Source organism: Phycodurus eques, chromosome 2 (genome assembly GCF_024500275.1).
Source record: "Phycodurus eques isolate BA_2022a chromosome 2, UOR_Pequ_1.1, whole genome shotgun sequence".
Classification (NCBI taxonomy): Eukaryota; Metazoa; Chordata; class Actinopteri; order Syngnathiformes; family Syngnathidae; genus Phycodurus; species Phycodurus eques.
Window position 1 is genome coordinate 35,485,831 of NC_084526.1, and position 27,445 is coordinate 35,513,275.

The 27,445-nt window shown below is 41.6% G+C and overlaps 1 protein-coding gene across 13 annotated transcripts in view; it reads left to right on the plus strand.

Moving 5' to 3' along the window:
- tjp1a (tight junction protein 1a) overlaps positions 1–27,445 on the plus strand; it is a 193,187-nt gene that overhangs the window by 68,986 nt on the left and 96,756 nt on the right. The window contains exon 1 of one of the 13 annotated variants that reach the window (XM_061670491.1): positions 11,316–11,768. The exons of the other annotated variants lie outside the window; for them this stretch is intronic. Within the exon in view, the coding sequence (XP_061526475.1) occupies positions 11,745–11,768 (24 nt within the window). The 5' untranslated portion in view covers positions 11,316–11,744. Of the gene's footprint in view, positions 1–11,315; positions 11,769–27,445 lie in introns of those variants that run through there. 13 annotated transcript variants of the gene reach the window in all.

Here is a 27,445-nt window from a genome sequence, read left to right on the forward strand (position 1 = left end):
GCTCATGTGCTTTTCAGAGTTATGAATTACCTTGTTTACACTATGTTGTTGATATAAAGTAGCTGCGATACTTGACCTTTCTAAATACAGTTTGCCTGCAATCGTGGTTGTTGCAGTTTCTTCTGCCGATTGAAAATTTACTTTGGTAAACCCTTACACTCATGATGGACGTGTAACAGTGAATTTCAGGTTTCAATCTTCACACTGATAGATTCACTGTATGTTCCAGTGCGTGGCAGCCCTACATCTGCTGTTGTTTCCTGCATTAGACTTTTAAATCTTTGCTCTTCTATGAAATTCAATTACATACCACTTACAGTTTGTGTCAAAAGGCAACTCAGTGGCTGCTGTTTGCCGTCGACACTAAGTGATTTGAGTGAGCTGCAGCTGTTGAACAGCCTCTCAATCTATGTGGGACTTAGTAGCACTCTTATTTATTGCCTTTTCGTTAGGCTTTTAATTAGGCATATTAGACCACAGAACACTTTGGCACCCACAATCTCAGAATCATCTTTATTTTACCAAGTATGTAAAAAACACACAAGGAATTTATCTCCTGTAGTTGGAGCTGCTCTAGTATGACAACAGACAGTCGGGGGCAGTAGCTTGATGAGTTTATGATCCTTTAACCATTTACACTGTTAATGGTTACACTTTTCATAGTTTGTATTTTTTTACATGGTCAACATATAAGCACAAAATAAATCCGCTATCAAGCAAGCGTGTATCAATAGAATACAATAGAAAGGCCAAATTAAAATGATCGCAGTAGCATTAATCTGAATACTCTTCTGTCAGCATCACATAATTAGAGCTCTCTACTAATCAATGGTGTCAGTGTCAATGTGGAAGACTATCAATCTATCACTAGACTTTTAAAAATTGTTTCAAATTGATCAATTACCAGCGGCACATTGGACAACTGTTTAGAGCGTCTGCCTCATAGTTCTGAGGACCGGGGTTCAATCCCCAGCTCCGCCTGTGTGGAGTTTGCATGTTTTCCCCGTGCCTACGTCGGTTTTCTCCGGACACTCCGATTTCCTACCAAATCCCAAAAACATGTATGGTAGGTTGATTGAAGACTCTAAATTGCCTGTAGGTGTGAATGTGAGTGCGAATGGTTGTTTGTTTATATGTGTTCTGTGATTGGCTGGCAAACAGTTAAGGGTGAACCCCGCCTCCTGCCCGATGAGGGCTGGGATAGGCTTCAGCGCTCCCGCGACCTTTGTGGGGATAAGCGACTCAGATAATCGATGGATGGATGGATGGATGATCAATTACCAGAACAAATGCAAGTCACTGACGATGTAGTGTTTCATCCATCCATCCAACCATTTTCTTCAGCTTATCTGAGGTCGGGTTGCGGGGGCATTAGCTTTCGCAGGGAAGCCCGGACTTCCCTCTCCCCAGCCACTTCATCCAGCTCTTCCGGGGGGATCCCGAGGCGTTCCCAGGCCAGCCAGTAGAAATAGTCTCTCCAGCGTGTACTTGGTCGTCTCCTTGGTCTCCTCCTGGTGGGATGTGCCCGGAACTCCTCACCAGGGAGGCGTCCAGGAAACATCCTAATCAGATGGCCGAGCCACCTGTCAATGTGGAGGAGCAGTGGCTCCACTCTGAGCCCCTCCCGGATGACCGAGCTTCTCACCCTTATTTCCAGCGCCGTCAACCTGCAGAGAAAACTCATTTCGGCCGCTTCTATCCGGGATCTTGTTCTTTCGGTCACGACCCACAGCTTGTGACCATAGGTGAGTGTATGAACGTAGATCGACCGGTAAATTGAGAGCTTTGCCTTTCGGCTTAGCTCCTTCTTCACCACAACGGACCGATACAAAGTCTGCATCACTGCAGATGCTGCACCGATCCGCCTGTCCATCTCCCGTTCCATTCTTCCTTCACTTGTGAACAAGACCCCAAGATACTTAAACTCCTCCACTTGGAGCAGGATCTCATCGCCGACCTGGAGAAGGCACTCCACCCATTTCCGACTGAGGACCATGGTCTCAGATTTGGAGGTGCTGTTTTTCATTCCAGCCACTTCACACTCGGCTGCGAACTGCTTCAGTGAGAGTTGGAGATCATTGCTTGATGAAGCCAACAGAACCACATCCTCTGTAAAAAGCAGAGATGCAATACTGAGGCCACTAAACCGGACCCCTTCTACATCTCGACTGCGCCGAGAGATTCTGTCCATGAAAGTTATTAACAGAATCGGTGAAAAAGCACAGCCTTGGCAGAGTCCAACCCTCACCGGAAACGAGTCCGACTTACTCCCAGCAACACGGACTGTGACGCTGGTCATACAGGGACCGAACAGCCCGTATCAGAATCAGAATCATCTTTATTTGCCAAGTATATTCAAAACACACAAGGAATTTGTCTCCGGTAGTTGGAGCTGCTCTAGTACAACAGAAAGTCAATTTACAGAACACTTTGGAGACATAAAGACATTGACAAAAAACAATTGTGCAAAAAGATGCAGAGTCCTCTAGCACTTAGAGCAGTTTGAATGACTAATATTGCAATAGTCCGGTGCAATGACCATTGTGCAAAGGGCGCTGAGACTTCAAGGAGTGTATGCGGTATAAAGTGACGAGTAGTGCGATAATCTGGGACAATGTTGGTTGTGCAAATGTTACAGATACAGATACTCAGGTACCTACTCCCCAGACTCTGCTTCCTCATAGGAAGGCAAGTCGGTGTAATTGAGGAGGTCTTCGAAGTATTCTCTACACCAACTCACAACGTCCCGAGTCCGAGGTCAGCATCCCCACTATACACAGTGTTGATAGTGCACTGCTTCCCTTTCGTAAGACGCCAGATGGTGGAACAGAATTTCCTAGAAGCCATTGTGGAAGTCGTTCTCCATGACCTCACCAAACTCCTCCAACGCCCGAGTTCTTGCCTAAGCAACCACTAAAGCTGCATTCTGCTTTGCCAGCTGGTACCCATCAGCTGCCTCAGGAGTCCCACAGGCCAAAAAGGCCCGGTCGGACTTCTTGTTCAGCTTGACGGCATTCCTCACCACTGGTGTCCACTAACGGGTTTGGGGATTGCAGCCACGACAGGCACCGACCACCTTACGTTCCACAGCTCTGGTCAGCCGCCTAAGCAATGGAAACGTGGAACATGGTCCACTCGAACTCATTGTCCCCCGCTTCTCCCGGGACGTGGGTGAAGTTCTGCCGGCGGTGGGAGTTTAAACTCCTTCTGACGGGATTCTGACAGACGTTCCCAGCAGATCCTCACAATACGTTTGAGCCTGCTAGGTCGGACAAGCATCTTCCCCACCATCGGAGCCAACTCACCATCAGGAGGTGATTAGTTGACACCTCCGCCCCTCTCTTCACCAGTGTCCAAGACATGCGGCCGCCAGTCCAATGACACGACCATTGATCATCAAACTGCGGCCTCGGGTGTCCTGGTGCCAAGTGCACGTGTGGACACCCTTATGCTTGAACACGGTGTTCGTTATGGACAATCCGTAATGAGCACATAAGTCCAATAACAGAACACCACTTGGGTTCTGATCTGGGGGGGGGCCGTACCTCCCAATCACGCCCTTTCAGGTCTATATCCCGTCGGAACTTCTCGACCTTACACACCAGCTCGGGCTCCTTCCCTGCCAGAGAGGTGACATTCCACGTCCCTAGAACCAGCTTCTGTAGCCGGGGATCGGATCGTCAAGGTCCCTGCCTTCAGCCACTGCCCAGCTCACACTGCACCTGACCCCTATGGCCCCTCCCCAAGGTGGGAACGGGGATCCACGTTACCCTCTGGGGCTGTGCCTGGACGGGCCCCATGGGTGCAGGGCCGGCCACCAGGCCCTCGCCTTCGAGCCCCACCTCCAGGCCTAGCTCCAGAAGGGGGCCCCGGTGACTCGTGTCCGGGCAAGGGAAAACGCGATACAATAATTTTATTCATCATAGGGGTCTTTGGAGCCGTGCTTTGTCTGGTCCCTCATCACAGACCTGTTTTCCATGGGTTACTCTGCCAGGGGCATAAAGCCCCACACAACGTAGCTCCAAGGATCATTGGGACACACAAACCCCCCCACCATTTGACAGCAAATGCCTCAGATATCGTGCATCCAATATCATCAGTAGAACTCCTGATCGAATAGATATACTGTAATCCCTGAATGTTTGAACAGAATTGCTCATTAAATTCCACCTGTAGTCTGCGAGCAGTTGGACATTGCAGATTGGGATATCATACAGTATAATACTCACCTATTTTATTTTGTTTTCACTTGTATAAGAACGAAATTGGCTGAATGCGGTCGCCTCCGTAGACCTTAGGCTGATTTAAGCGTAAGCACTCCTTTACATACTGTATGTACAGTAGACCTGCTGTATATTACAGTATTTAGTTTGCAATTGTACAAATCCACAGTCCTGTTGAATATGTGTTCATCTGTATCCAACTGGATGAAAAGGGGTTCTAAAATAAACAAGACATGATGATACTATCAGTACCAAGATTGGTAGAAAACAAAGGATATTAATTGTCTGCCAATGCCTGATGTTTCCATTCTCTGGCAAGTGATTGCAAAGGATTTTTGACTAAGTACTTTAAAACCTACTTAAAGGAAGTTAAGTTTTCACTCACATCTGTTAATTTGTTTGTCTGTTTGAAAAGAAACAGTAGGATTAGGTCACAATTACAATATTATATTTCTTTAAATATATATATTTAAAGAAGTACTATATACTATAAATATACTCAGCCAATATAAACTTGCTTGACTTGGGCTGAGAATAAATGTCAAAATTTAAACTTTTAGTTTAAACATTTGAAATCAGGAAAACCCACAAAAGAATACCTGTTACGATAACTGGTCTTCAATAACAGGTTAACTGGTACCTACGGTAACAGGTAGGTATCAACAGGTAGGTATCAACTCATTGCAGTTTATGTAGATTATTTTCGAGATTTTTTTTTTTTAGATTTTATTTACAATTATCACAATGTACTACACTGTAAAAAACGACTGTGAAATACGAAAAGCTGTAAAAAAAAAATGTAACAGAAAAAATTGAAGAAGAAACACATAAAACATACAATTTAGATTCATATTTTCTAAATTACTTAACCATTCCCAAATATACATTTTGCTGTAAAGATCTGTTAAAATAATCAGGTCTCTGTAAAATTTACATATAGCTGTAGAAAAAAAAACATTGAAAAACAAAAAAACAATACAATGTTGTTAAAATAACAAAATGATAGCATTAAAATAAAATTTTTTGGGGGTCGGGTATCTATAAATACTGAACAAATGAACTTATTTTAATTTGAATCTGATGTACTGATTATGGAGGACCAACAGTGCCAAAATCAAATAAATAATTACTTAATGAAATTAATATTTAAATGTGTCACAAAAAAAATTATTATTTCAGTATTTATGTAATTAATTAATTTATGTTGGTCCTCCATGACTGATAAAATGTAGGACTTTTGTAAAGGAAAGAAGAATACTGACAGAAAATAAACTTGCTTTCAAAATTGAGAATCTTCTTGGCTCTGCAACAGTACTTATAATGCCAAAACCAGTTCATTACATATTTAGAAGAAACATGATTAAAATTTGAATATAGGTTGAGCTAGGGCTGAATGATTATGGCAAAAATAATGCTCACGATTATTTTGATCAATTTTGTAATCACGAATATTAATCACGATTATTCCTTCAATACTGTTTTTCACTATCAAGTCTGATCAGATCTGTTCTAATAAATTATAATAATAAGAAATGTTCATCTTAAAAGGAAATGAATCAATGTTTAATGTTCAAAAGAACATAAATTAAGTATTGTATCTTAAAGAACAATGCAAGGAAACCTTGAGTAACTGGTTTAATCCTGTTTTTCACGATCAAGCCTGATCAAATCTATTTTGATAAATTATTGAAATGTTATTTGGGGCTTTTTTAAATCTTTCATTGTAGTTACTGTTGTGTTACCTAGTTTTGAATATTAATCTTTGTTTAAAATGTTTTTTAATTTGATTTACATTTTTTCACATTTCTAGTAAAGATATGTGCAATCCTGCAAAAGCCTACAATAATATATTTTTCTTTTCAGAAAAATGTGCAAAAATGTTCAGTCAAAATGTGTTATATTTTGTGGCTTTAACAGTTAAGCAATGTATTTTTTTTTTGCTGATATTTTTTTAATAAAATTGAAGGGAATTCAGTGTACAATAAGTGACAAGTGCATGTAAACCCTACTTAATTAATTAACAGCATCTTCATGTTATTTCAGCAGAAATAATTGTATTTATCTCTTAAAACTGTAAAGTTGAATATTTATGATGTAAAATATATAGTACAGTATGTGAATGTTTGCATTTTTGTACATTTTTTTTAATGGTAAATGGCGGCACCCAAGCTGCCAGATTTTGTTTTTTTTGTTTTTACACTTTTTTTGGCCATATATATATATATATATATATATATATATATATATATATATATATATAAAAAAAAAATATATATATATATTTTTTTTTTTTTTTTTACAGAAAAGTTCTGGAAATCAGTTGCCAGATTTTTTTATTTCAAATCTGTTTTTTTTTTTTTTTTATAAACAGTGTAGTGACAACTAGTACATCTACTAGCATTTACATGTACATGCTTTTATTGTGTTTTTCCTGAGGTGACACATAAACCTACAATTAAACTCCCCTCTAGAAGTATTGATATCATCAGGCCAATTCCTTTACTTTTGCTGTAGACTGAAAGCATTTGTGTTTAAAAAAAAAAAACTAATCAGGCTATGAGACAAGACATCAATCAACAGTTAAGCTTTTATTTCCAGGCATTTACACTACATCTCGGTGAAGATGGCATTATTGGTAACTACATTTTTAAATGCGCAAAAGTACTGTAACAGATGGGCTTAAAAGTGAATAAGGTTAATATTCCGATGCAATACCTGCATCACAAACTTTATACAGCCTTTTTCAGTTGGTAGAGTTGGTAGAGTTACTCACTTATTAAGTCTGCTCTTCAGCAGGTAAAATGTATTCTCTTTCATTGTGGTCCCCAACTTTTCTTGATTCTTGTTAAGTCTTTGTTTTCTCTGTCGTACTTTTTGGCCAATTCAGTAGGTTGTTGCCGATGTGACTGAAAATTGTTTTTGGGTTTCTTTACAGTTCTCAGTGTTTTTTGTCATCAACTGTACTTTGTTTCTTTATGCATTATTGTTTTTATTAAATGTATGTATTGATGGGTAAAAAAAAACTGAGACAAATTTGAAAAAAAGCTATTAGAAAATGTATGCATTTGTGTTTGCAAAAATCTTAAGATATGTTGATTACAATGTCAAAACTTGTTGCTTATGCTGACAGCAGCCCAAAGCATTGGCGGGAAAAAACTATCACGTGCCAACATGATATTCTCATACAGCCACCTGTTACCTGGGTCACCTTGTTGTAATTTGATGATAAAAATCACATGTAAGTGCAGCCAGGTTCAAGTTATTTAACACATTTCTGTTACAACAGCAGAATTTCTCTCTTACCATCTTACACCAGAAAAGTGTAACGTTTGTTGTGGCTTAGTTTTCAGGTGATAGATGATTGTTTTCATTCTGGTTTGTGCAAGGCTCATAGATGTTGCTATTGCTCTTTGAAACACAGAAAAAAAGCTACAGTATATAATTGTGTGTAAAGTGTGATATGATTCATCCACCTTTGCATCACAAGCTGGAAAACACACTGGCACAACAGTGTCCTTGCACTCACTTTGATGAGTAAAACGGGACAGTAACTATTGTTATCTACAGTTAGGTTAGCATTGTGTGCAAATGGACCAACAATGAGAGGAAAAGTATGAACTGTCCTTTAGGTATTTGCTGGCGAACTCACGTACATACAGTGTCCCCTGATTGATTGGTTTTGATTTTTGTTTTGTTAGAATTTTGATTTACAGTTTAAGTAATATAATGACCTTATGTGTGTAAACAGGTCTACAGATTTTAATTGATACGAGTTCATTTCCCTCTTCTCCAAATTATGTACCATTACCACAATATCTGTTGGTCAAAAGGTACTGAATTGATAGCATGAATGAGTTTGCATCAAACTCAACAACAGAGCGTCACCTGTTAAGCGATGAGGTGCTGCAGGAAAAAAAACAAGTCCAGGTGCATCGCAGTGTTTCGCATCAATAGCTATGGAATCTCAGTTGTGGAAACAGAGGAGGAGAGAAGAAGAGAAAATGAGTACAAATCTAAAAAAGTGTTGCATTGTGTCAGTGGCAAAAACACAAACGTTTGTAATCGACTTCCTTCTGCACCGGAATGTCTCACTTTGTAGGTCATGTTTTAGTTACACCTTTGGCAAAAACAGCTCAACTTTAGGATGAGGTGAGGCTGTGATGAATGAAGTACATTTGAATATGGAAGAGAGTGCCTGAACAGCCTGAAACAAATGTGAAGTTTTAAATCATATATGAGGTTTAATAGCGCACTCACCTTTACGATTGTCATTAATAAACATGTAGCGTGTGTCACGACATGTTAAGCACTTTCCTGTGTTTATATGACCCACTTGTGCGAGCACATGTGTTTGTTATGATGACACCCCTGGCTCGGGAGTGGAGAGATAGGCGGAGATCTTTGCTAGTGACGTAGATAAGCTTGAGAAATTTGAATGACCTGATTTCGGCAGAAAAACGTCTTAAACTCAGGAATGTGTGGACAATTTAAATTCATATTTTACGTTTACTGAGGCAGCACAGAGACAATATTACATCCCAAATATTAGTAAAAGTTGGTTTGGTAAAATAAGGGACCGTTAATATACTATAAGCGGGGAGTGTTTGAACTTTTACAAGAGGCTGGGTAGATTTCTTTTATTTTTGTTTTGTTTTATTATTGCATCACGTGCATCCGGGTGTGAATCCATCGACACATGCGACTAAGATCATTTCTGGGGCTTTAATATGTTACATATGGCCTGTCTAGGACAAAACCAGGTTTGTGTTCACTGTTTGGATTTACACAAAAGCCTTAACAATATTGGCCCGGAAGGATAGAGGTGAATTTGAGAGGAGCCTACTAATCTTTTGTAATACGAATCTTCAGTCACAAACGTTAGCAGAGAAGTGCAATTTGGGTACCACTCCTCACAAAGCAAGTTCAACCTTTTTGTAACATTGACCTGGGCCAAAATCACAATATGAACTCATATTTAGGAATGAGTAGGATGATTGCGTTGTAAGTATTACCACAGTTGACCTGTTCTGCAGTACTGTGAAAGACTGATAAAAACCTCCTATAGTCTGCAGAAGGTTTCAATTAGAGTGAAGAAACAAAACCCTTTGCTGGACGTGCAGGACGGCCCCGAGTCCACAGGGCATATGGAGGGGATCACACACTCTCACTCAGAGCCCAAACTCAAGACAGATGGAGATAATAAAACAACATGTACTTCAGAACTTTCACTCAAACAACTGGTTTGCATCGATGCTTCTTTTTCAGTTCATCCTAGCCTCTGTGTGCATTAAGAGGCAGCTGTACAGTGTTATGGCATCCGTATTAGCCTTTTCACTGTTGAAGTAGCTGGGCTGAGTGAACCCTGTGATGTGTTATAAGTACCGAATGTAGGCCTACATGGTTGCCTGATTTTCACGTGCCTACTCTTCCATGAGCGCACCTGAGCTTTGAGCCGACCCCGAGTTGTGTCACTTTTTATGTGATGGATTTGTTTGTGTGTGCGTGTGTGTGTGTGTGTGTGTGTGTGTGTGTGAGAGAGAGAGAAAGCGAGAGAGAGAGAGAGGGACAGATTGATGCAAAGACACATACACACAAAGGCAGAGAGAATAGCAGGGATACAAGCACATGAGACAAAGATAACTTTGATCCCAGTGGAGTGTCATTAATGTCTTGCCTCTCTCAGCCAGAACATCTGAGGCTCTAGCACAGGTGTGGATTAGAGTAAGAGGCAAGCAGGGGAGGAAAGGTTTTATTATACTTTGAAAGGATCTATACATCACATTTTTTTTTTATCTAATACCATACCTTCCACCATTTACCTGGATAATCATGTTAAACATCCTGCTGTCCGCTCTGCTTGATCCTGATAGGCACTTAAGGAGCTTCAGAAGGAGCGAGCGACTTGCATCAATACTAGTATGTATCTTGTTTGTGTTTAACATGAGTGTGTGGTTTATTTTACCAAGAGCTGTTTTAGGTGGAAGTAAATGCATACAGTATGTCTATTTAAGGGTAGAAGTGAATAAGTGTGGAAGCAGGTTTTTGGAGTGGTTGATCTGCATTGATCCTGCTCTTGGTGTGACCTGGCCTTTCTTGCCTGCAACCCTGAGGACAAGTCTGCTACTTCTGACTGGTAGTATTTTCGCCTTGTAGGATTATGTCTGGTGGGAATTAACCTCGAGACCACCTACACTGCTGCTGAGCCCTCCTCTCCCCTGTTGAGGAAGCGAGGCAGAGGAAATAATCATTAGAAAGGCTTGATTCAGAGTGCGCGATTGCTGAATTTGTGAGGGAAAACTCGGGGTGTGTCTATGTTTTAACATGGTAAATGCCGAAAATGACATGTAATTGTCACGTACTATCACACAGCATTGTCATTACTGAGATTCTGGCTTTTTTTTTATTGCAGATTTTGTTTGTTATGGAACATGAGTAAATTGTAAAACAATGCAAGCTGGGTTTGTTATATCCTGAGGGTGGGGTTAAGTTTAGGAAGTCATATGAACTTGACTTGAATGGCTTTTTTGTAGTCTCCTGTGAGATGACTTATCAGCCACAAACACTCCTGCCAATTTTCTCTTTTTATGTGAGGAATTCGTTTGTTGTTCCTGCAGTACACAAGCTACACTGTCCCAGAATAACCACGAAAGATGCAAATGATTACCCAACACAGCTTAGTACAAGCCTTTTCCACAGTTTCTGTGTTGCTTTTTTTTCTGCAGACTTCGATGCAAACGTCCTTGTCTAACAACAGCATAGCACTCGCATCACTACATAAAAAGTGAGCATTCAGCATCAGCAGGGACAGCGGCGTCGCTTCTCTTTATTGTATCATGGACTATGTATTCCACGGGACAACAGGGGTGTATCTTTTATCGACATTCTTAAAAATCTTCAAAGTAAAAAACCTCAACGCGTAAGTGGAGATGAATGTATTTACGTGATTTAAATGTGAACATTTATAGCCTAGTTTATGTGTTACGTCGCTACATGGCCGCTGTCGTCGTTGTTTCAAATTCATTGCGCCCCTATGTGAATGTTGTGGTACGTTCCGCACAGCCGCGACACGGCAGTTGCTCATAGAGGCGAGAGCAGGGAGAGGTTCACCCCGCCTGCCATTTCTGTACACCGCCGTAGTGATGCCTTCTCTTCCCAACTTTTCAACCAAGGGTGGACATTAGCTACGAACTATCCACACAAAGTGAGCTGAGTCACGCCTTTGTGTGTGTATGCGTGTTTTTTTTATTTTTTTTTAAATGTTTTTAGACCGGCGATTTCTGTCTCGATACCTGACTGACTGGAATGACGTTTACAATTTAAGCACCGACGATAAGATAATGAACTTTGGACTTTCCGTGACATGTTTCCTGGATAAAGTGAAATAACACAACGGCCCGGCGTGGCGGCAGCTGGGCGACTGTTCAAGTGGAGGGAAATAGTGCACTCGGCCAAGTGACTATCAAAACAAAGGCAGCGGCCACGGTTTAAGCTGTCACTTGGGAAGCCGAACAGAAGACGAAAATGTCCTCCAAAGCGTCCAATAAGGTGGGTTTCTGCTCGGGAAACATGCTGAAGTGTTTGTACCCTTTCAAATCCAATCGCTCAAATTAGCACGATTTGGATAGTATTCGCCCGAGTTCCTTGTTAGCGTGGCTATAAAAGTTGGCTAGTTGGTTGTAAAAGTGACACCAGGCACAAACAATAGTGACACTATAGTTTGTAGCTCAAGGTTTTTCTGAAATCTACACTTATCTTTATAACTAGGCATGCTCTTCTCGTTTCTTTGTACTGTTTGTTCTAGTAGTTGATAAAATACATCTGCTTACTGATACAATGACCATGCTGTCTCCATGTGGCATCCCATTCCCCAAAGACAACCTGTTGATATAGCAAGTGTCCCTGACATCATAACAGATTACAAAAGTGATAGGGCATCTGAATTGATACAGTACTTGTTTGGAAGGTAACTCATTGAAGAGGGTAAGGGTATGTGTGTTTTATTTTTTTTTTTAAACTTTTATTTCTGATTTAACTTTTATTTGTCAAGGTAAGGCAGTTGAGAATAGATTATCATTTTGTAGTGCTGACCTGGCTGCGGACATCAGAGTAAAACTAAGATGTAATACAATGTTTGGTGGGGGGGACATTATATTATGTTACATAGCTTTTATGTCTATTTTTTGCCAAATTAGTAAGTTACTCGTTTCCCTAAATCCAAATAAATACAATTATCAATAATTAAAAGAAATAGTGAAAACAGTCCTGTATCTATTTTTTTCTTAATCTCAATTGGGGAAATGACAGCACCCTTTGATTTGTAAATTGTGACCAGAAGCGAGAGTTTTGTAAACTATTTTTGATCTTATCATTTGAAACTTCAGGGCATGTCCAACCATCATAAAACAAAGAGCATTTTCTTTATATATAGATATACACAGTATATGACATCTTCAGTGTTGGGTGGAAACCCTGTCTAAATTTGGTTAGTTTTTTCACAAATTTATAATATTGGTCAGTCCCCACATTGTGTGTCTTATTTTTACATTTATTAACTAATCTAAATGGCTTGGTCTTTTTGACAATGCAATGTTAATGGTTCAGCAAACATGCTGTTTATTTGTTATTTATTTATTTTTGTGGGTTTCCTGAAAATAGTTTTTGGAGATGTGAGGATTCTGCCTGATGTCAGTAATTATATTGTGTCTTGCTTGCATTTAGCATTTGAATCAATTGTCAAAAATTGAGTCAGTTCTGGTCTTTACAGACAGCAGGACAATCTTGTAACTAACTGTCTTATTGTCTGTCAGCACTCTTTTGGGACTCTTATAATGCCACAATTGCACAGTGTGCCTATAGTATATAGATTTTTCGAACAGATTAGTTGGACAAAATATTTTGTAAACAGACCACTATTTTCAAATGGGTCAATCCTCTTATTGCAGCTGCATATGTGTGTGTTCAGTAGTCCCCTGCAGTATGTAGATGTTTTTTTTTTCTTTTTTTCCCCACTTTGACAAGTGAGGAATGTGCTGTGTTTGTCTAATAGAGGTGGTGAAATTCAGGTTTGGTCAGTTGTTCCTGTTAGACGAAACAGGCTCTGTCAACTGTAATGTAGTGACGCTGTGCTGTACATGTTGGCTCATTGTAGAATTTAAGATTACAAACTGCAAATTTTATGCTCTTCAGATTTTCTCCTCCTGTTTTTTGTAAAATGTTTTGGTGCTTTGTGTTTTTGAATTACACGCTATTTTGAACAAAGCTGATTACTTTGCTTTGATCATAAAGCTGTTTAAAATGTATTCCTCAGTGGGAAATGTTGTGGATTTACAGTATAAGGAGACCCCCCCCCCCCCTTCCCTCAACCCTTGAAGGGCCTGCTACACCATCTTCGTTACATACAGTGACCTCGGCCCAGACGTCACTGCATGATTAGCAGACAGTGCCAAGGCAATGAAGGTATATAAAGCAGGCATCCAAGGCTGCATGCAGACGTGCCCTCACTCAATTTTGTGGCAACTTCATCATGCATTGTCACTTTGAGAAATCATCTGTGAATCAAATATGTCTGTGCTATGGTCTTTCAACATCCAAACATTTACTTCTGCCTGATGAGTCATGATAGATTAGCGGTAGGGCACCAGGAGTCGTACACTGCATTAGGGCACTGTTTAACTGTGATAAAAAGTTATGATGGTTTCATTGAGGAGTTTATGTGGGTACATAGATTAGACTTGGTATGATTATGAGGGGGCACCAGCATCAAATAATATTTTTTTTTTTATTTTTTAGGGGAGTTTTTCGACCTTCACAATTGCAGTAAAGCATGGCCTTGTTGGTTGTAACCTTGTATCAGATCTCTGAATTACATTTCTAATTTCAACGTTTGTCAAGCTATAGCATCAGTTGTAGACAAAAACAAAAACATTTGAGGTGCCAATTAAAAGGAGTGCTTATTGGGCCTAACTTTCAGGTAATTTTAACCAGTGATTAGTCATCCATCCATCCATCCATTTTCTACCGCTTATCCGAGGTCGGGACGCGGGGGTAGTAGCTTTAACAGGGACGCCCAGACTTCCCGCTCCCCAGCCACTACATCCAGCTCTTCCAGGGGGATCGCGAGGCGTTCCCAGGCCAGCCGAAGGACGTAGTCTCTCCAGCATGTCCTGGGTCGTCCCCGCGATCTCCTCCTGGTGGGACGTGCCCAGAAAACCTCACCAGGGAGGCGTCCGGGAGGCATACGAATCATATGCCCCAGCCATCTCATCTGGCTCCTCTCAATGTGGAGGAGCAGTGGCTCTACTCTGAGATCCTCCCAGATGAGCAAGCTTCTCAACCTATCTCTAAGGGAGAACCCGGACACCCTGCAGATCTCATTTCGGCCGCTTGTATCCGGGATCTTGTTCTTTTGACCCACAGCTCGTGACCATAGGTGAGGCTAGGAACGTAGCTCGACCAGTAAATCGAGAGCTTCGCCTTTCGGCTTAGCTCCTTCTTCACCACAACGGACCGATACAAAGTCTGCATCACTGCAGACGCTGCACCGATCCGCCTGTCGATCTCCCGTTCCATTCTTCCCTCACTTGTGAACAAGACCCCAAGATACTTGAACTCCTCCAATTTGGGCAGGATCTCATCCCCGACCTGGAGAAGGCACTCCACCCATTTCCGACTGAGGACCATGGTCTCAGATTTGGAGGTGCTGATTTTCATCTCAGCCGCTTCACACTGTGTTGCGAACTGCTCCACTGAGAGTTGGAGATCACGGCCTGATGAAGCCAACAGAACCACATCATCTGCAAAAAGCAGATATGCAATACTGAGGCCACCAAACCGGACCCCCTCTATGCCTCGGCTTCGGCGAGAAATTCTGTCCATAAAAGTTATGAACAGAATCGGTGACAAAGGGCAGCCTTGGGGGAGTCCGACACTCACCAGAAACGAGTCCGACTTACTTCTGGATATGCGGACGAAACTCTGACTCCGGTCGTGCAGGGACCCCAAACTCCCGAAGCACCCCCACAGGACCCCCTGAGGGACACGGTCAAACGCTTCTCCAAGTCCACAAAACACATGTAGACTGGTTGGGCGAACATCCATGCACTCTCAAGGACCCTGCTGAGGGTGTAACGCTGGTCCACTGTTCCGCGGCCAGGACGAAAACCACACTGCACCTCCTGAATCTGAGATTCGACTACCCGACGGACCCTCCTCTCTAGCACCCCTGAATAGACCTTACCAGTGTGGCTGAGGAGTGTGATCCCCCTGTAGTTGGAACACACCCTCTGATCCCCCTTCTTAAAAAGGGGACCACCACCCCAGTCTGCCAATCCAGAGGCACTGTCCCCGATGTCCACGCAGGACAGCCCCACAACATCCAGAGCCTTTAGGAACTCTCGACGAATCTCAGTCACCCCCGGGGCCTTGCCACTGAGGAGCTTTTTAACCACCTTGGTGACCTCAACCCCATATATAGGAGAGCCTGCCTCAGAGAATCGGTGGAATTGAGGAGGTCTTCGAAGTATTGTTCCCACCGGCTCACAACGTCCCGAGTCGAGATCGGCAGCGCCCCATCCTCACTATACACAGTGTTGATGGTGCACTGCTTCCCCATCCTGAGACGCCAGATGGTGGACCAGAATTTCCTCGAAGCCGTCAGGAAGTCTATCTCCATGGCCTCACTGAATTCCTCCCATACCGGAGTTTGTGCTTCAGCGCCCACCAAAGCTGCATTCCGCTTGGCCAGCCGGTACCCATCAGCTGCCTCAGGAGTCCCACAGGCCAAAAAGGCCCGATAGGACTCCTTCTTCAGCTTGACTGCATCCCTCACCGTTGGTGTCCACCAACGCGTGCGGGGATTGACGCCACGACAGGCACCGACCACCTTACGGCCACAGCTCCGGTCGGCCGCCTCAGCAATGGAGACGCGGAACATGGTCCACTCGGACTCGATGTCCCCTGCCTCTCCCGGAACATGAGCAAAGTTCTGTCGGAGGTGTCCCCTGATAAGGGATTCTGCCAGATGTTCCCAGCAGACCCTCACGATACGTTTGGGCCTGCCACGTCGGACCGGCATCTTCCCCCACCATCGGAGCCAACTCACCACCAGGTGGTGATCAGTTGACAGCGCCGCCCCTCTATTCACCCGAGTGTCCAAGACATGCGGCCGCAAGTCCGATGACACGACCACAAAGTCGATCATCGAACTGTGACCTAGGGTGTCCTGGTGCCAAGTGCACGTATGGAGACCCTTATGCTTGAACATGGTGTTCGTTATGGAGAATCCGGGATTAGCACAGAAGTCCAATAACAGAACATTTCTCGGGTTCTGATCGGGGGGCCGTTCCTCCCAATCACGCCTTCCAGGTCTCACTGTCATTGCCCACGTGAACATTGAAGTCCCCCAGCAGAACGATGGAGTCCCCAGCGGGAGCGCTCTCCAGCACCCCCTCCAAGGACTCCAAGAAGGGTGGGTACTCTGAACTGCTGTTTGGTGCATAGGCATGGTGAGCCCATAAGAAGGGGGACCCACGTTACCCTTACGGGCTGTGCCCGGCCAGGCCCCATGGGTGCAGGCCCAGCCACCAGGCGCTTGCCTTCGAGCCCCACCTCCAGGCCTGGCTCCAGAGGGGGGCCCCGGTGACACGCGTCCGGGCAAGGGAAACCTAGATCCATTCATATTTTTCATCAAAGGGGTGTTTTAGCCATGCTTTGTCTGGTCCCTCACCTAGGACCTTCTTGCCATGGGTGACCCTACCAGGGACGTGAAGCCCCAGACAACTTAGCTCCTAGGATCATTGGGACACACAAACCCCTCCACCACGATAAGGTGACGGCTTCCAGGATGGGAAGTGATTAGTAATGCTTTTACATTTTCACCCGCCAATCTACATGGTCAAAACATTGACAGCCTCTTGTCCAATGATTGGCTATCAACATACTTATCGTGTGCAATCTGAGCCAAAAAGAAGAAAATTATATTAAATGTATTTTCCAGGGTAGTTGTAAACATTATTCACCTTCCACAATATTGACAAACTATTTTTTTCCTTATTTATTATTTATTATTATTATTATTATTATTATTATTTACAAGCAATACTGGCCTTTACAATTTAGCCTCACTCCATTCCCATTTACTTTCACGGATGCAAAAAGTTAATTTTATTTAGAGCATCACTAGACCCACTAGTCTTCAGGCTTCTGTTTTAAAAAGAGAGATTTAAAAGAGTGGGGACATGCATTTGAATGCAGGAGGTGGTATTAATTAGTGGTGCATAGTGGGGTAAGAACACCCTCTGCTTTGCTTTGATGATTACACATCACCATTTACATCACTGAATGAGGGAAACGTCATTAGAAGACCAAGTGCAAGGAGGAACAGACTATAGCATGTTGTTTATGTTCTAGGTCCGAATCACAACAGATGTGGCCTGTGAGGAGCTATTGTCTAGTTTGTTATACGTTTACTGAGTTTCATGCAATCTTTGTTGATTTTAAACTAAAATGAAACTCACAAAGGCCCAACATCAATTGTGAAGAATGTAATTTTTATTTGGTCTATATTAATACATCTAGACTAGGGACACCAACAAATCCACAAAAGTGCTAGAATCTAAAATAATCTATTTTCCTATTTTGTTTCTGTTTAAATTTTTTTTTTTTTTTTTATAAATGCGCTTAATAATCTTGCAACAATTCAAATTGAAATTCATCACTCTCAGATTGTATACTGTGTGTTTTTAATTGGATTTTCATAACAGAACAAGACTATTTGTTACATCAGCATCAAATCTGCTCAAGGTGGAGGTGTGTTTGTGTCAAGTAGCATTAGGCTGTGTTGTTGTTCCAAAATATTTTACATGTACCATAGGTAGGGTTGGTACTCATCACTGAAATTTGCTTTGAAAGAAGTCCCTGTGGGGGTCTCTTCATCTTGCAGTTGAGTTCAGTTTCCGTAGGCATTTTTGTGTGTATTTCCCTTTTCAAAATTCCAGAAGGGTACCTGAAAAACAGATCTGTAACGTACCACTTTTTGGTTCCCTTTTGGGATGAATTCTGCGGTTTGGTGATTAAGAATCTTCACTTGTGTAACAGGAGGAATTGAGAGGGAAGTGTTATCTTAAAGAAAGCTTGTCTTATAATAAACAGTTCCATGGGAAGCTGAACAAACAATAAAAGATGGATATACTCCATCTTTGCCCTTTGTTTCACTTCAGCTACACTGTGTCCTGCTGGTATGATATCACACTATTTACATAGCTGACATAGCGTACGTTTTCCAGAAAACACACTGTGGTGGAAACGTAAACCACATTAGTGTTTAGCTCTCGAATTTCTTGGAGGAAACATGCCTTGAATACAAATTCAAACGAGACACCTATCAAACGAATTGACCTTAACAATCTACCTATTTGAAAACAAAAAACACATCTATGCATTACAGCAGGCCTTGACTGTGTGTTCTCCTGTTTCTCAAGGTGTAAGCTGTCACTACAGATGAGGAGGTGTTCTCTTGCATATATTGAAAACTCTTGCTTATGGCGATTTCTTTCATTGGGGCTCCATTTTGTTTGTTTGTTGACTACTGTTTTCGCCTGTTTTGGTCTAAATCTGAACTCAGTATGACACTACAAGAATGAATTAGCTGGTTTGTGACAACAAATGGCATAAACACAGATAAGGAGTGTAGTGTATTGCTGTTAGAGGGAAAAGAAGAAAAACAGAATACCTTCTAAAGGAGAGCATGAGGAGGGGTTATTGCGTGGGTGAATGGACAATGTTGGGGGGTGCACTAGCTATAATCTGAGTCACATGTCAGAATTTAAAAAGATTGTCTCTCTCCTCTTCTGTAATCACCGCATTAGTGCTCTTCACTTACTTTTCATGTTCAAAGTACCTTATACGTCAACCTCAATCCTTTCTGAGATGCTGGTCTAGTTTTAGACTCAAAACAAAATTTACCACAATCCAAACTTTTGCTATTATAAAACTTTTAAGTGTAAAAGAAATATTTTAAGTAGAATTTTAACATTATTAATTGTTACAAGTATAAGCAGAAGTTAACTAGTCTGAAAGTCTGAAAAAATAAACTCTTACAACTTTAACAAATTAGATGGGGGATAAACTCATTACTAATCTCATTCTATAACATTACCTCTGATCCACAAGTATAACATGCAGTTAAACACTAATGTATTGTAAAATGTCAAAACATACCACACAAAGGATGTCCCGATTACATTGTTTTGTACCCAAGTGCATGTGTGTTAAGCCCCCTCCTCTTCACCCTGCTGACCTATGACTACACCGATACACCGCTCCAACCTCTTCATCAAGTTTGCAGACGATGCAACTGAGGTGGGTCCCATCAGCAACGGGGATGAGACAGACTACAGGAGTGAGGTCTGCCGTGTGGTGCACGGACAACAAGTCTCTCCCTGAATGTGGAGAAAACCAAGGAGTGCACTTCAGGAGAGTGCACTCCCAGCATGCTCCCCTAAACATCAATGGTGCTGCGGTGGAGAGATCTTGGCAGTGCACGTCACTGAGGAGATCTTCTGGAGCAGCAACATCTCATCACTGGCCTCGAAAGCACACCAGCCTCTACTTCCTGGGCAAGCTGAGAAGAGCTAGACCCCCGACCCCCATCATGTGCTTGTTCTACAGAGGTACCATAGAGAGCATTCTTACCAGTTGCATCACTGTGTGCTACGGAGCCTGCACCGCATCCTGCCGCAAGACTCTCCATTGAATAGGGAGGGCAGCTGAGAAGATCATTGGAACCTCTCTTCCCTCCCTGCAGGACATTTACAGCACCCGCCTCACCCACAAAGCCCTCAGCACAGCGGGGATGCCACCCATCCATCACAAAGCCGCTTCAGCCTGCTGCCATCAGGGAGGAGACTGCGGAGTCTTCGGGCCAGGACCAGCCCACTTAGACAGTTTTATTTATCAGGCTGTCAGGAAGTTGAACTCTCTGCCCGCTCTGCCCCCTCTATTTCTCTTGTCCGCTGCCTACCTGAACTCTGAACCCTGAACCCCCAGGCACATGCACACACACTGACACCTCCCCACACTGCCTTGTAATCAGACTTTGACAATGTTGCACGTCTCCTAATCTTTGATATTTGCAAATTTAATGTATACTTTTTTTATTTTATTTTATTACTGTATATAGCATAGTTTTATTTAGCTTCTTTATACTGATGTTCATTATTTATACCGTCTTTTGTAGCATCGTGGGCCCTTGAGTAACAAAATTTCAATCCTCTGTATATGCGATGCATATTGTAGAATTGACAAAATTACCTTGTAACTTGAGTATGAGTCATTTCATTTCAGGATCTGCTGATACCGTCCTGTTCTGATACATTGGCAATCCATTTAAAAAAAAAAAGCGCATCCAAATTGTCTCAACAGTCATATTTATGCATTCACATGAAAGTATCCAACCATGGTACCTTTTTATATCGACTTTACGGCGATTTTATCGGCCTTATCGGTATTGGCCGATAATTATCATTTTATGCTGATCGGCTTTAATGTCATAATTCACCGATCCGATCAATGACTTAATTGATCCGCTCCGCAAAAGACATTTACTCCGCGTCGCCATCGTGCACTGTATATTTGAATAAAAAAACTAGTTTATTTTTTAGCCTTGTCCCATGTCTTTTGACTAGACCTGTAAATGTCTGACGGCCAATAGTTATTTAAAAAAAAAAAAAAAAAAAAAAAAAGGCGGCGGTGTGGAACAGACAACACGTCTGAGACAGATAACAAGTAATACCCGGATCAAACGACAAGACAAATTTGCTCTTTCACGCTTGCACTATTTCAGACTACTACAATAAAACCTTGTATTCCGATACCACCACATCCCGTTCAGTGGGCTTTATCTTGCAAACTCAAATGCGACCGGATAGACTCGTTACCGTGGCAACGGCAACAAGAGTTGAGCGCGCCGACTGTATTATAAAAGCAAAATGGGGGAGAAAAACGTGTGCTGGTGGTCACCGGTGCTCAGGACAGGAGAGGATATTCGTTTAAGGCTTGCTTGAGGTATGTTTCTGTACTTTTAATACGATACGGCTCGCAAGCAGCAACAAAACGTTATGTAGCCTAGCAAGCTACTGCTAGCACGAACGGTTGGACGTAAACATGCTGCCGTTCTGTCGAATCATGCTTTAAAGTTTCGGTGTGGGTGAAGTAATTCAATTAAAAATTAAGTAATTTAATTCCAGTAAATTTGCACCCATTATTTCTGTCATGTTGTAATGTTGGTTTGACCTAACTGATTAGAATACACAATCTGACTAGAGCAGTGATTTCCAACCTTATGGAGCCAAGGAACCTATTTTACAATTGAAAAATCTCACGGCACACCAACAAATAATGTCACAAAAAGTGGATACATTAATTACTGTATTTACTTACTACCATCTATTAGAAGACCATTCATTTGTTCTGTCTGTCACTATGCTTCACTGGCATAAATAGAGGAACAAAGATACTTTATTTATTGTAAAAATAATTATTTGAGCAATTAAGTACACAAGTATATACAGTAAATGAACAGGTCATTTAAATAGACACATTCATCTATCATGTGATTGGATCGGTGATCAGTTATCGGTTAGCAGCCCCAAAAATCCTGATCGTGTAAAGCCTAATGCCTATACGTCTTTTTATAGCATATCAGTGGTGCAGCACAAAATAATAATGCAGACTAATTACATATAAATATCCCATCTTAAATAAACTAAAATTGTAAAAAATTATCAGAAATTCCACTTAATGCAGTTACAAAATTAATATATTCAACGATCAATGAATCAATTTCCCACAGTGCAACATAGAAGTAAACCGAGAGGGCTTAACTCCACTTTAAACAATTAGCACCAATGTTGTTGTAACAGCTGTTTGGATAATGTGTTTCTCTTACTATGTCGCCGAGAAGTGACGTGATAGGGCACCATGGGGTGCTGCTTGGATGAGCACGCCTGCTGTTAGATTGATGCATTTGATATAGGTCTCTTGGCATCGAGAACCATTCAGATATGTTAACGTTTTTTATTATAAGCTCTATCAGTTCTGTTTGGAAGCGTTTATTTCTGACTCTGTATTAGGGCTCAACAATTTATCGTTTTCCGATTGAAATCATGATTTCACACAACGCGATTATGTGACCTCCAAGGCTGCGTTTTATTTGTGCACGATTCCCGACTGACCCAGAATCTTCAGCTGGGTTTACATGGAGACTTTTGTCATTCCGATTGAAATATGTCTGATTAAAGATTTCTGGTCAACTGTTTATGTGACGTGATCTATTCCGATTGCATGTATACATATGCATTACATTTCATCGGAATAGCCGTGTGACATGCGCACATGGCCATGAACGTCACATCATTTATCAAGATGTCATCAATTTATTCTGACAGAGTAGTTGAGCTCGTTTTTACAACTTAAAACAACCACTTGATTACAAAAAAGTAATAAATCATTAAAAAAAAACAAGCTCTACGTTTTAGGTCAATTAGCTTTACCAAAATGATTTCTATTTGCTAAATGCCAGAATAGTGAGAGGATTTTATTCCCTAGACAGATATATATATATATATATAATAGACAATACAGTCATGCCAAAAGATATTGGTACCCCACACCTCCTCCCCAAAATTGTTAAATCAACAATTTAATACACCCCTCCACCCAAAAATGCTATTTCATTATGCTGTCATTCATTAAAATGCTATGAACACAGCGCCAGCAGTCACACAGAAGACTGCATTTATGCCAATCCCACGAAATGACAAAAGCCTTTAATACTTGACGAAAGCAAACTGCCGTGGTTACTTCATCTGCCCAAACTCTTTTTAAAAGGTCTTAGCACCATGAGTGATGCGGTAAATAAAAATATGAGCTGACTAAGCGTGTAATAGACGAAAGTCTGCATGCAAACTTACCTTTGTGGCTGGTGCTTCTTTCTGCACTTATGCATGACAGTTATCCATTTAAACAAAACGGGCTTACTCAGATGTAGCTAACCTATTTTCATTCATTGTCTGAAAAACATCCAAACTTACAATCTTGAGGTGACACAATTCCGCACGGCTCCCACAGAGTGACACCTCTGAGAGTTGAGCGTTCAAGTTATTAGATTTTCTCTTAAGCTATTTTTAACACCGTAAATTGATTGTGTGAAATTAGCAGACTTGGTAACTGACCAGTAGTACCGATTTGTGAAAGGAAATGAGATTGACCATATTTTGACGTCTGCCTGACAGCGAAAATATACTGTCGACGTACCGTATATTCTGTATATAAAGTCACTGATGTAGTCCTAGCTTCCTGACGAGCTGTGAATAGTTTAGTTCCTTACATTGTATAACGTGAGTGCTTATGCTTTAATTTAAATCAGAAAAGGTCTTGGTTTTAGCAATGTATAATTCATCAATTTTCACTCTCCTACTCAAAAGATTTCTGTAAGAGTTATGTAACTTGTCTTGGTACTTTCTTTGTTTCACATCAGACACCCTGTCAAGGAAACCTAGGACAGACACTCCAAGCTGGCCTTGCATCTTTTTGGGCAGGACAGGACAGGGTAGGGTAGGTCTCTGCAGGGATTTATCAGTCTTATTACAGGCATAAGGGATTTGCCACAGGGAATTTTGTGTGTGTGGGAGACAGAGATTGCGAGAGAGAGATACTGGATTCATGGAAGGTGATTTTGGGTTTGCCATGGCTCAGCTGGTTAGGGAAGAGAGAGAGAGAGAGAGAGAGAGAGAGAGAGAGAGAGAGGATGGAACAAATTCATCCCAAGGCTTGTTGCCCTACATGCCTTTACACAACACATCCACACTGTTTGAGTTCATTTAGTGATGTTTCATTGTTATTACATTGTAGTGGAGGAAGGGATAATGACCCTGAGCCTATAACAAAATATACATTACTGCATGAAATCTTTAAATATAACAGTTTACAGTACCAACTATAGAGCTGTAACGATTTTGTATCGAAACTGAAAATTGCGGTTTTCAAATACACAAACCCGTGTCGTCTTTGAAATGGCAGAACCGTGACACGCCCATTCAACTGTGTGCCTCCACTCCACACACAGCCATACTGCATGCACTCACAGTTAGGGCTGAACAATATTTTGTTTGAGCATTTTCATCCCGATGTACGTGTGTAGTATAGTCACTTCGCAGGGTCTGCTGTAATGTTGGTGTACTGTAATCGACAGTGAATCAACTGTAATATTAAACGTGACCAGCAGATGGCCCTGTTTGGAAATGCTAATCAGAATCATCTTTATTTTGCCAAGTATGTCCAAAAAAACACAAGGAATTTGTCTCCGGTAGTTGGAGCCGCTCTAGTACGACAACAGAAACTTTTGGGACATAAATACATTGAGAAAAACAGTCACTGAGCAATAAAGGGTTGCTAGTTATCTGGTAATGCCAGTACAATTTTATTTTATTTATTTTTGACAATTATGCAAAAAGATGTAGAGTCCTCAAGCACTTAGAGCAGTTTGAATGACTAATATAGCAATATTCAGGTGCAATGACCATTGTGCAAAGGATGCCGAGACTTCAAGACTTTGTGTAGGTTTCTTGGGGACTGGAATGATTGTGGCGCTTTTGTAACAGGATGGTACTTCGCACAGTTCCAGAGATCTATTGAAGATCTGTGTGAAGACTGGAGCGAGCTGGTCCGTGCAGACATTGAGGACACATGGTCTCTGGGCCTGCCGCTTTGTTACTCTTTTCTTGTTTGAAGATGCGTCTCACTTCCTGTTCGTGGATGGTTAACGCAGAAGTCAGAGGTGTGATTGTGGTCTTGGGTGTGGCTGGGTGGGTAGCAGGTATTCAAGTCGTTGGCTAGTGTACTATTGTTCTCAGTTTGGGGTGATCGTCGCTTGTAATTGGTCAGTGATTGGAATGCATGTCAGACTGATTTAGTCGTTTGCCCTAAACTGTTTTTCCAACTTTGCTGCATATTTTCTCTTTGCAATGTTGTTTTCTTTAGTCAGCTGGTTTCTAGTGCGATTATACAGGTTCCTGTCTCCGCTTTGATATGCATCCTCCTTAGCTTGGCGAAGTTGCTTAGGTTTGACAGTGAAACACTGCTTGTTGTTATTGAATGTGCGAAATGACTTTGTTGGTATACACACACATCTTCACAGAAACTAATATAGGATGCGACAGTCTCCGTATTGTCATCCAGGCATTTAAGTTCCTTGTCTGTATGTTGGTATTAAGTGAATTAAGCAGTGATCTAACAAGCCCAGAGCTGCATGAGGAATGGCAGAGTATGTGTTATTTAGTGTAGTATAGCAGTGGTCTAAAATGTTGTTTTCCCTGGTAGGACAGTCGATGTGCTGCTTGTATTTAGTGAGTTCGTCATTGAGTTTGGCTTTGTTAAAGTCCCCAAGAATAATGAGGGGTGAGTCCGGGTGTGGGTTTTTCAATTTCGGTTACTTATTTAGCGAGAACAACCAGTTAAGGGTGTACCCTGCCTCCTGCCCGATAATAGCTGGGATAGGCTCCAGCACGACCGCAACCCTAGTTGGGAGAAGCGGCTCTGAAAATGGATGGATTTTTGGCGAGCATTAGCAGTGCAGCGTTCGTGTTGGCTTGAGGCGGAATGTAGACACGGGTGACAATGAATGATGCAAACTCACAAGGCGAGTAAAATGGCTTACAGTTAAAAAACAGCAACTCTAAGCGGTGTGTGCTGAGCTCCGTGACGTCCGTACAATTTCGTTGATATAGAAGCATATCCCGCCACCTTTTGTTTTCCCCAATGATTCCATGTGGTGGTCTGCCCGGTGAAGAAGCCGGGGAAGCATGACGGCGCCATCGGGTACAACCTCACACAGCCAAGTCTCCGTAAAGCACATGGCGGCGGAACGTCCGAAGTCTTTACTGGTCTTTATCTGAAGATGAAGCTCGTACATTTTGTTGGGGAGGGAGCGTAGATTCGCGAGGAGGATCGATGGAAGCGCCAATCTGTATCCTCTCTTGCGGAACTTCACTTGGATGCCGGCTTGCTTCCCACTGTGGCGCTGCTTCCGTCTCTCTAATTGTATGTTCCTTGGCAAATATTCAAAATTCCTGCCTGTTTGCGCATTCAGATACTGTTTTTTTTTTACGATAATCCAAAAAGAGAATTCTTGTGTGTTGGTCTGGCCAGCAGTAGCAAATGTTTGCTCACGTGTACACAGTTGCATCAGACTGAGAGCCTCCTTTCTGAATAACCGCTTTGCCTGACTGTCTGACATGAAATTCCTGTTTTAGGTCAGTTAGCATTACCAAATGATTTCTGTTCGCTAAATGCTGAATATTTATTGTTGTCTACCCAGGTGTGGCGAGTCCTGGACAGTGTTTTTTCCTTTCCTCATTTTGTTGTTTAATATCTGGTTTGAATCAATGTTTACATTGTTGCAGTTTATGGAACAGACGGAATTTTGTCCCCTAAAGTTCACAGTTTAATTTAGTTCTGAGTATATTTTTAATAAAAAGTAGCTATTTTGTTAGAGAAAAGTTTTTGTTTTTATACATATTTTATTTAATTTATAGTTTACAGCACAGTCTTTTACCTCTTACTTGTTTACATTTACAGTCATGTGTAATTAAGTGTTCTAAATAAATAGTCATGTTTTTTTTATATAATCTTTTTTTTACCCCCCTTCCCATCGTTCGTATCGAACCATGGTCAGAAATCGTGATACATAACAAATTGTGACCTTGGTGTATCGTTACAGCCCTAGTACCAACCACCAGTCACGCTATTTGTATTGGTCATTGTGCAATTGCTCAAAGAGTCTCTGCTGTACACAGATATGTACAATTTTTGACAGCCCTAAATAATTAGAGACTTCATTGTGCAGCGTTTTGTATGCTCTTTATTTATAATTAGTTTGATGCTAGTCTTCTATATGAAGAATGCAAGTGCCCCCTTCCTATCCCAATCATAATTATGTTGCTGTTTAAGTGCTTGGGAAAAAGGTCTGTCAAACAGTAACTCATTAATTCACTATAGATTCTGCCCCACAAAATGTCTATTGTAGCAAACTCCTCAGAGGGCTTGGGAATGCTGTTGAGTGGGCTTGGCCTCTTCTTTCACGCCACCATCTGACTGTCAACTATTGGTTCAGTTTTGCGCATTTATATGTTGATGTGCAACTTGAAAATTTTATGGAATTTTGTAAT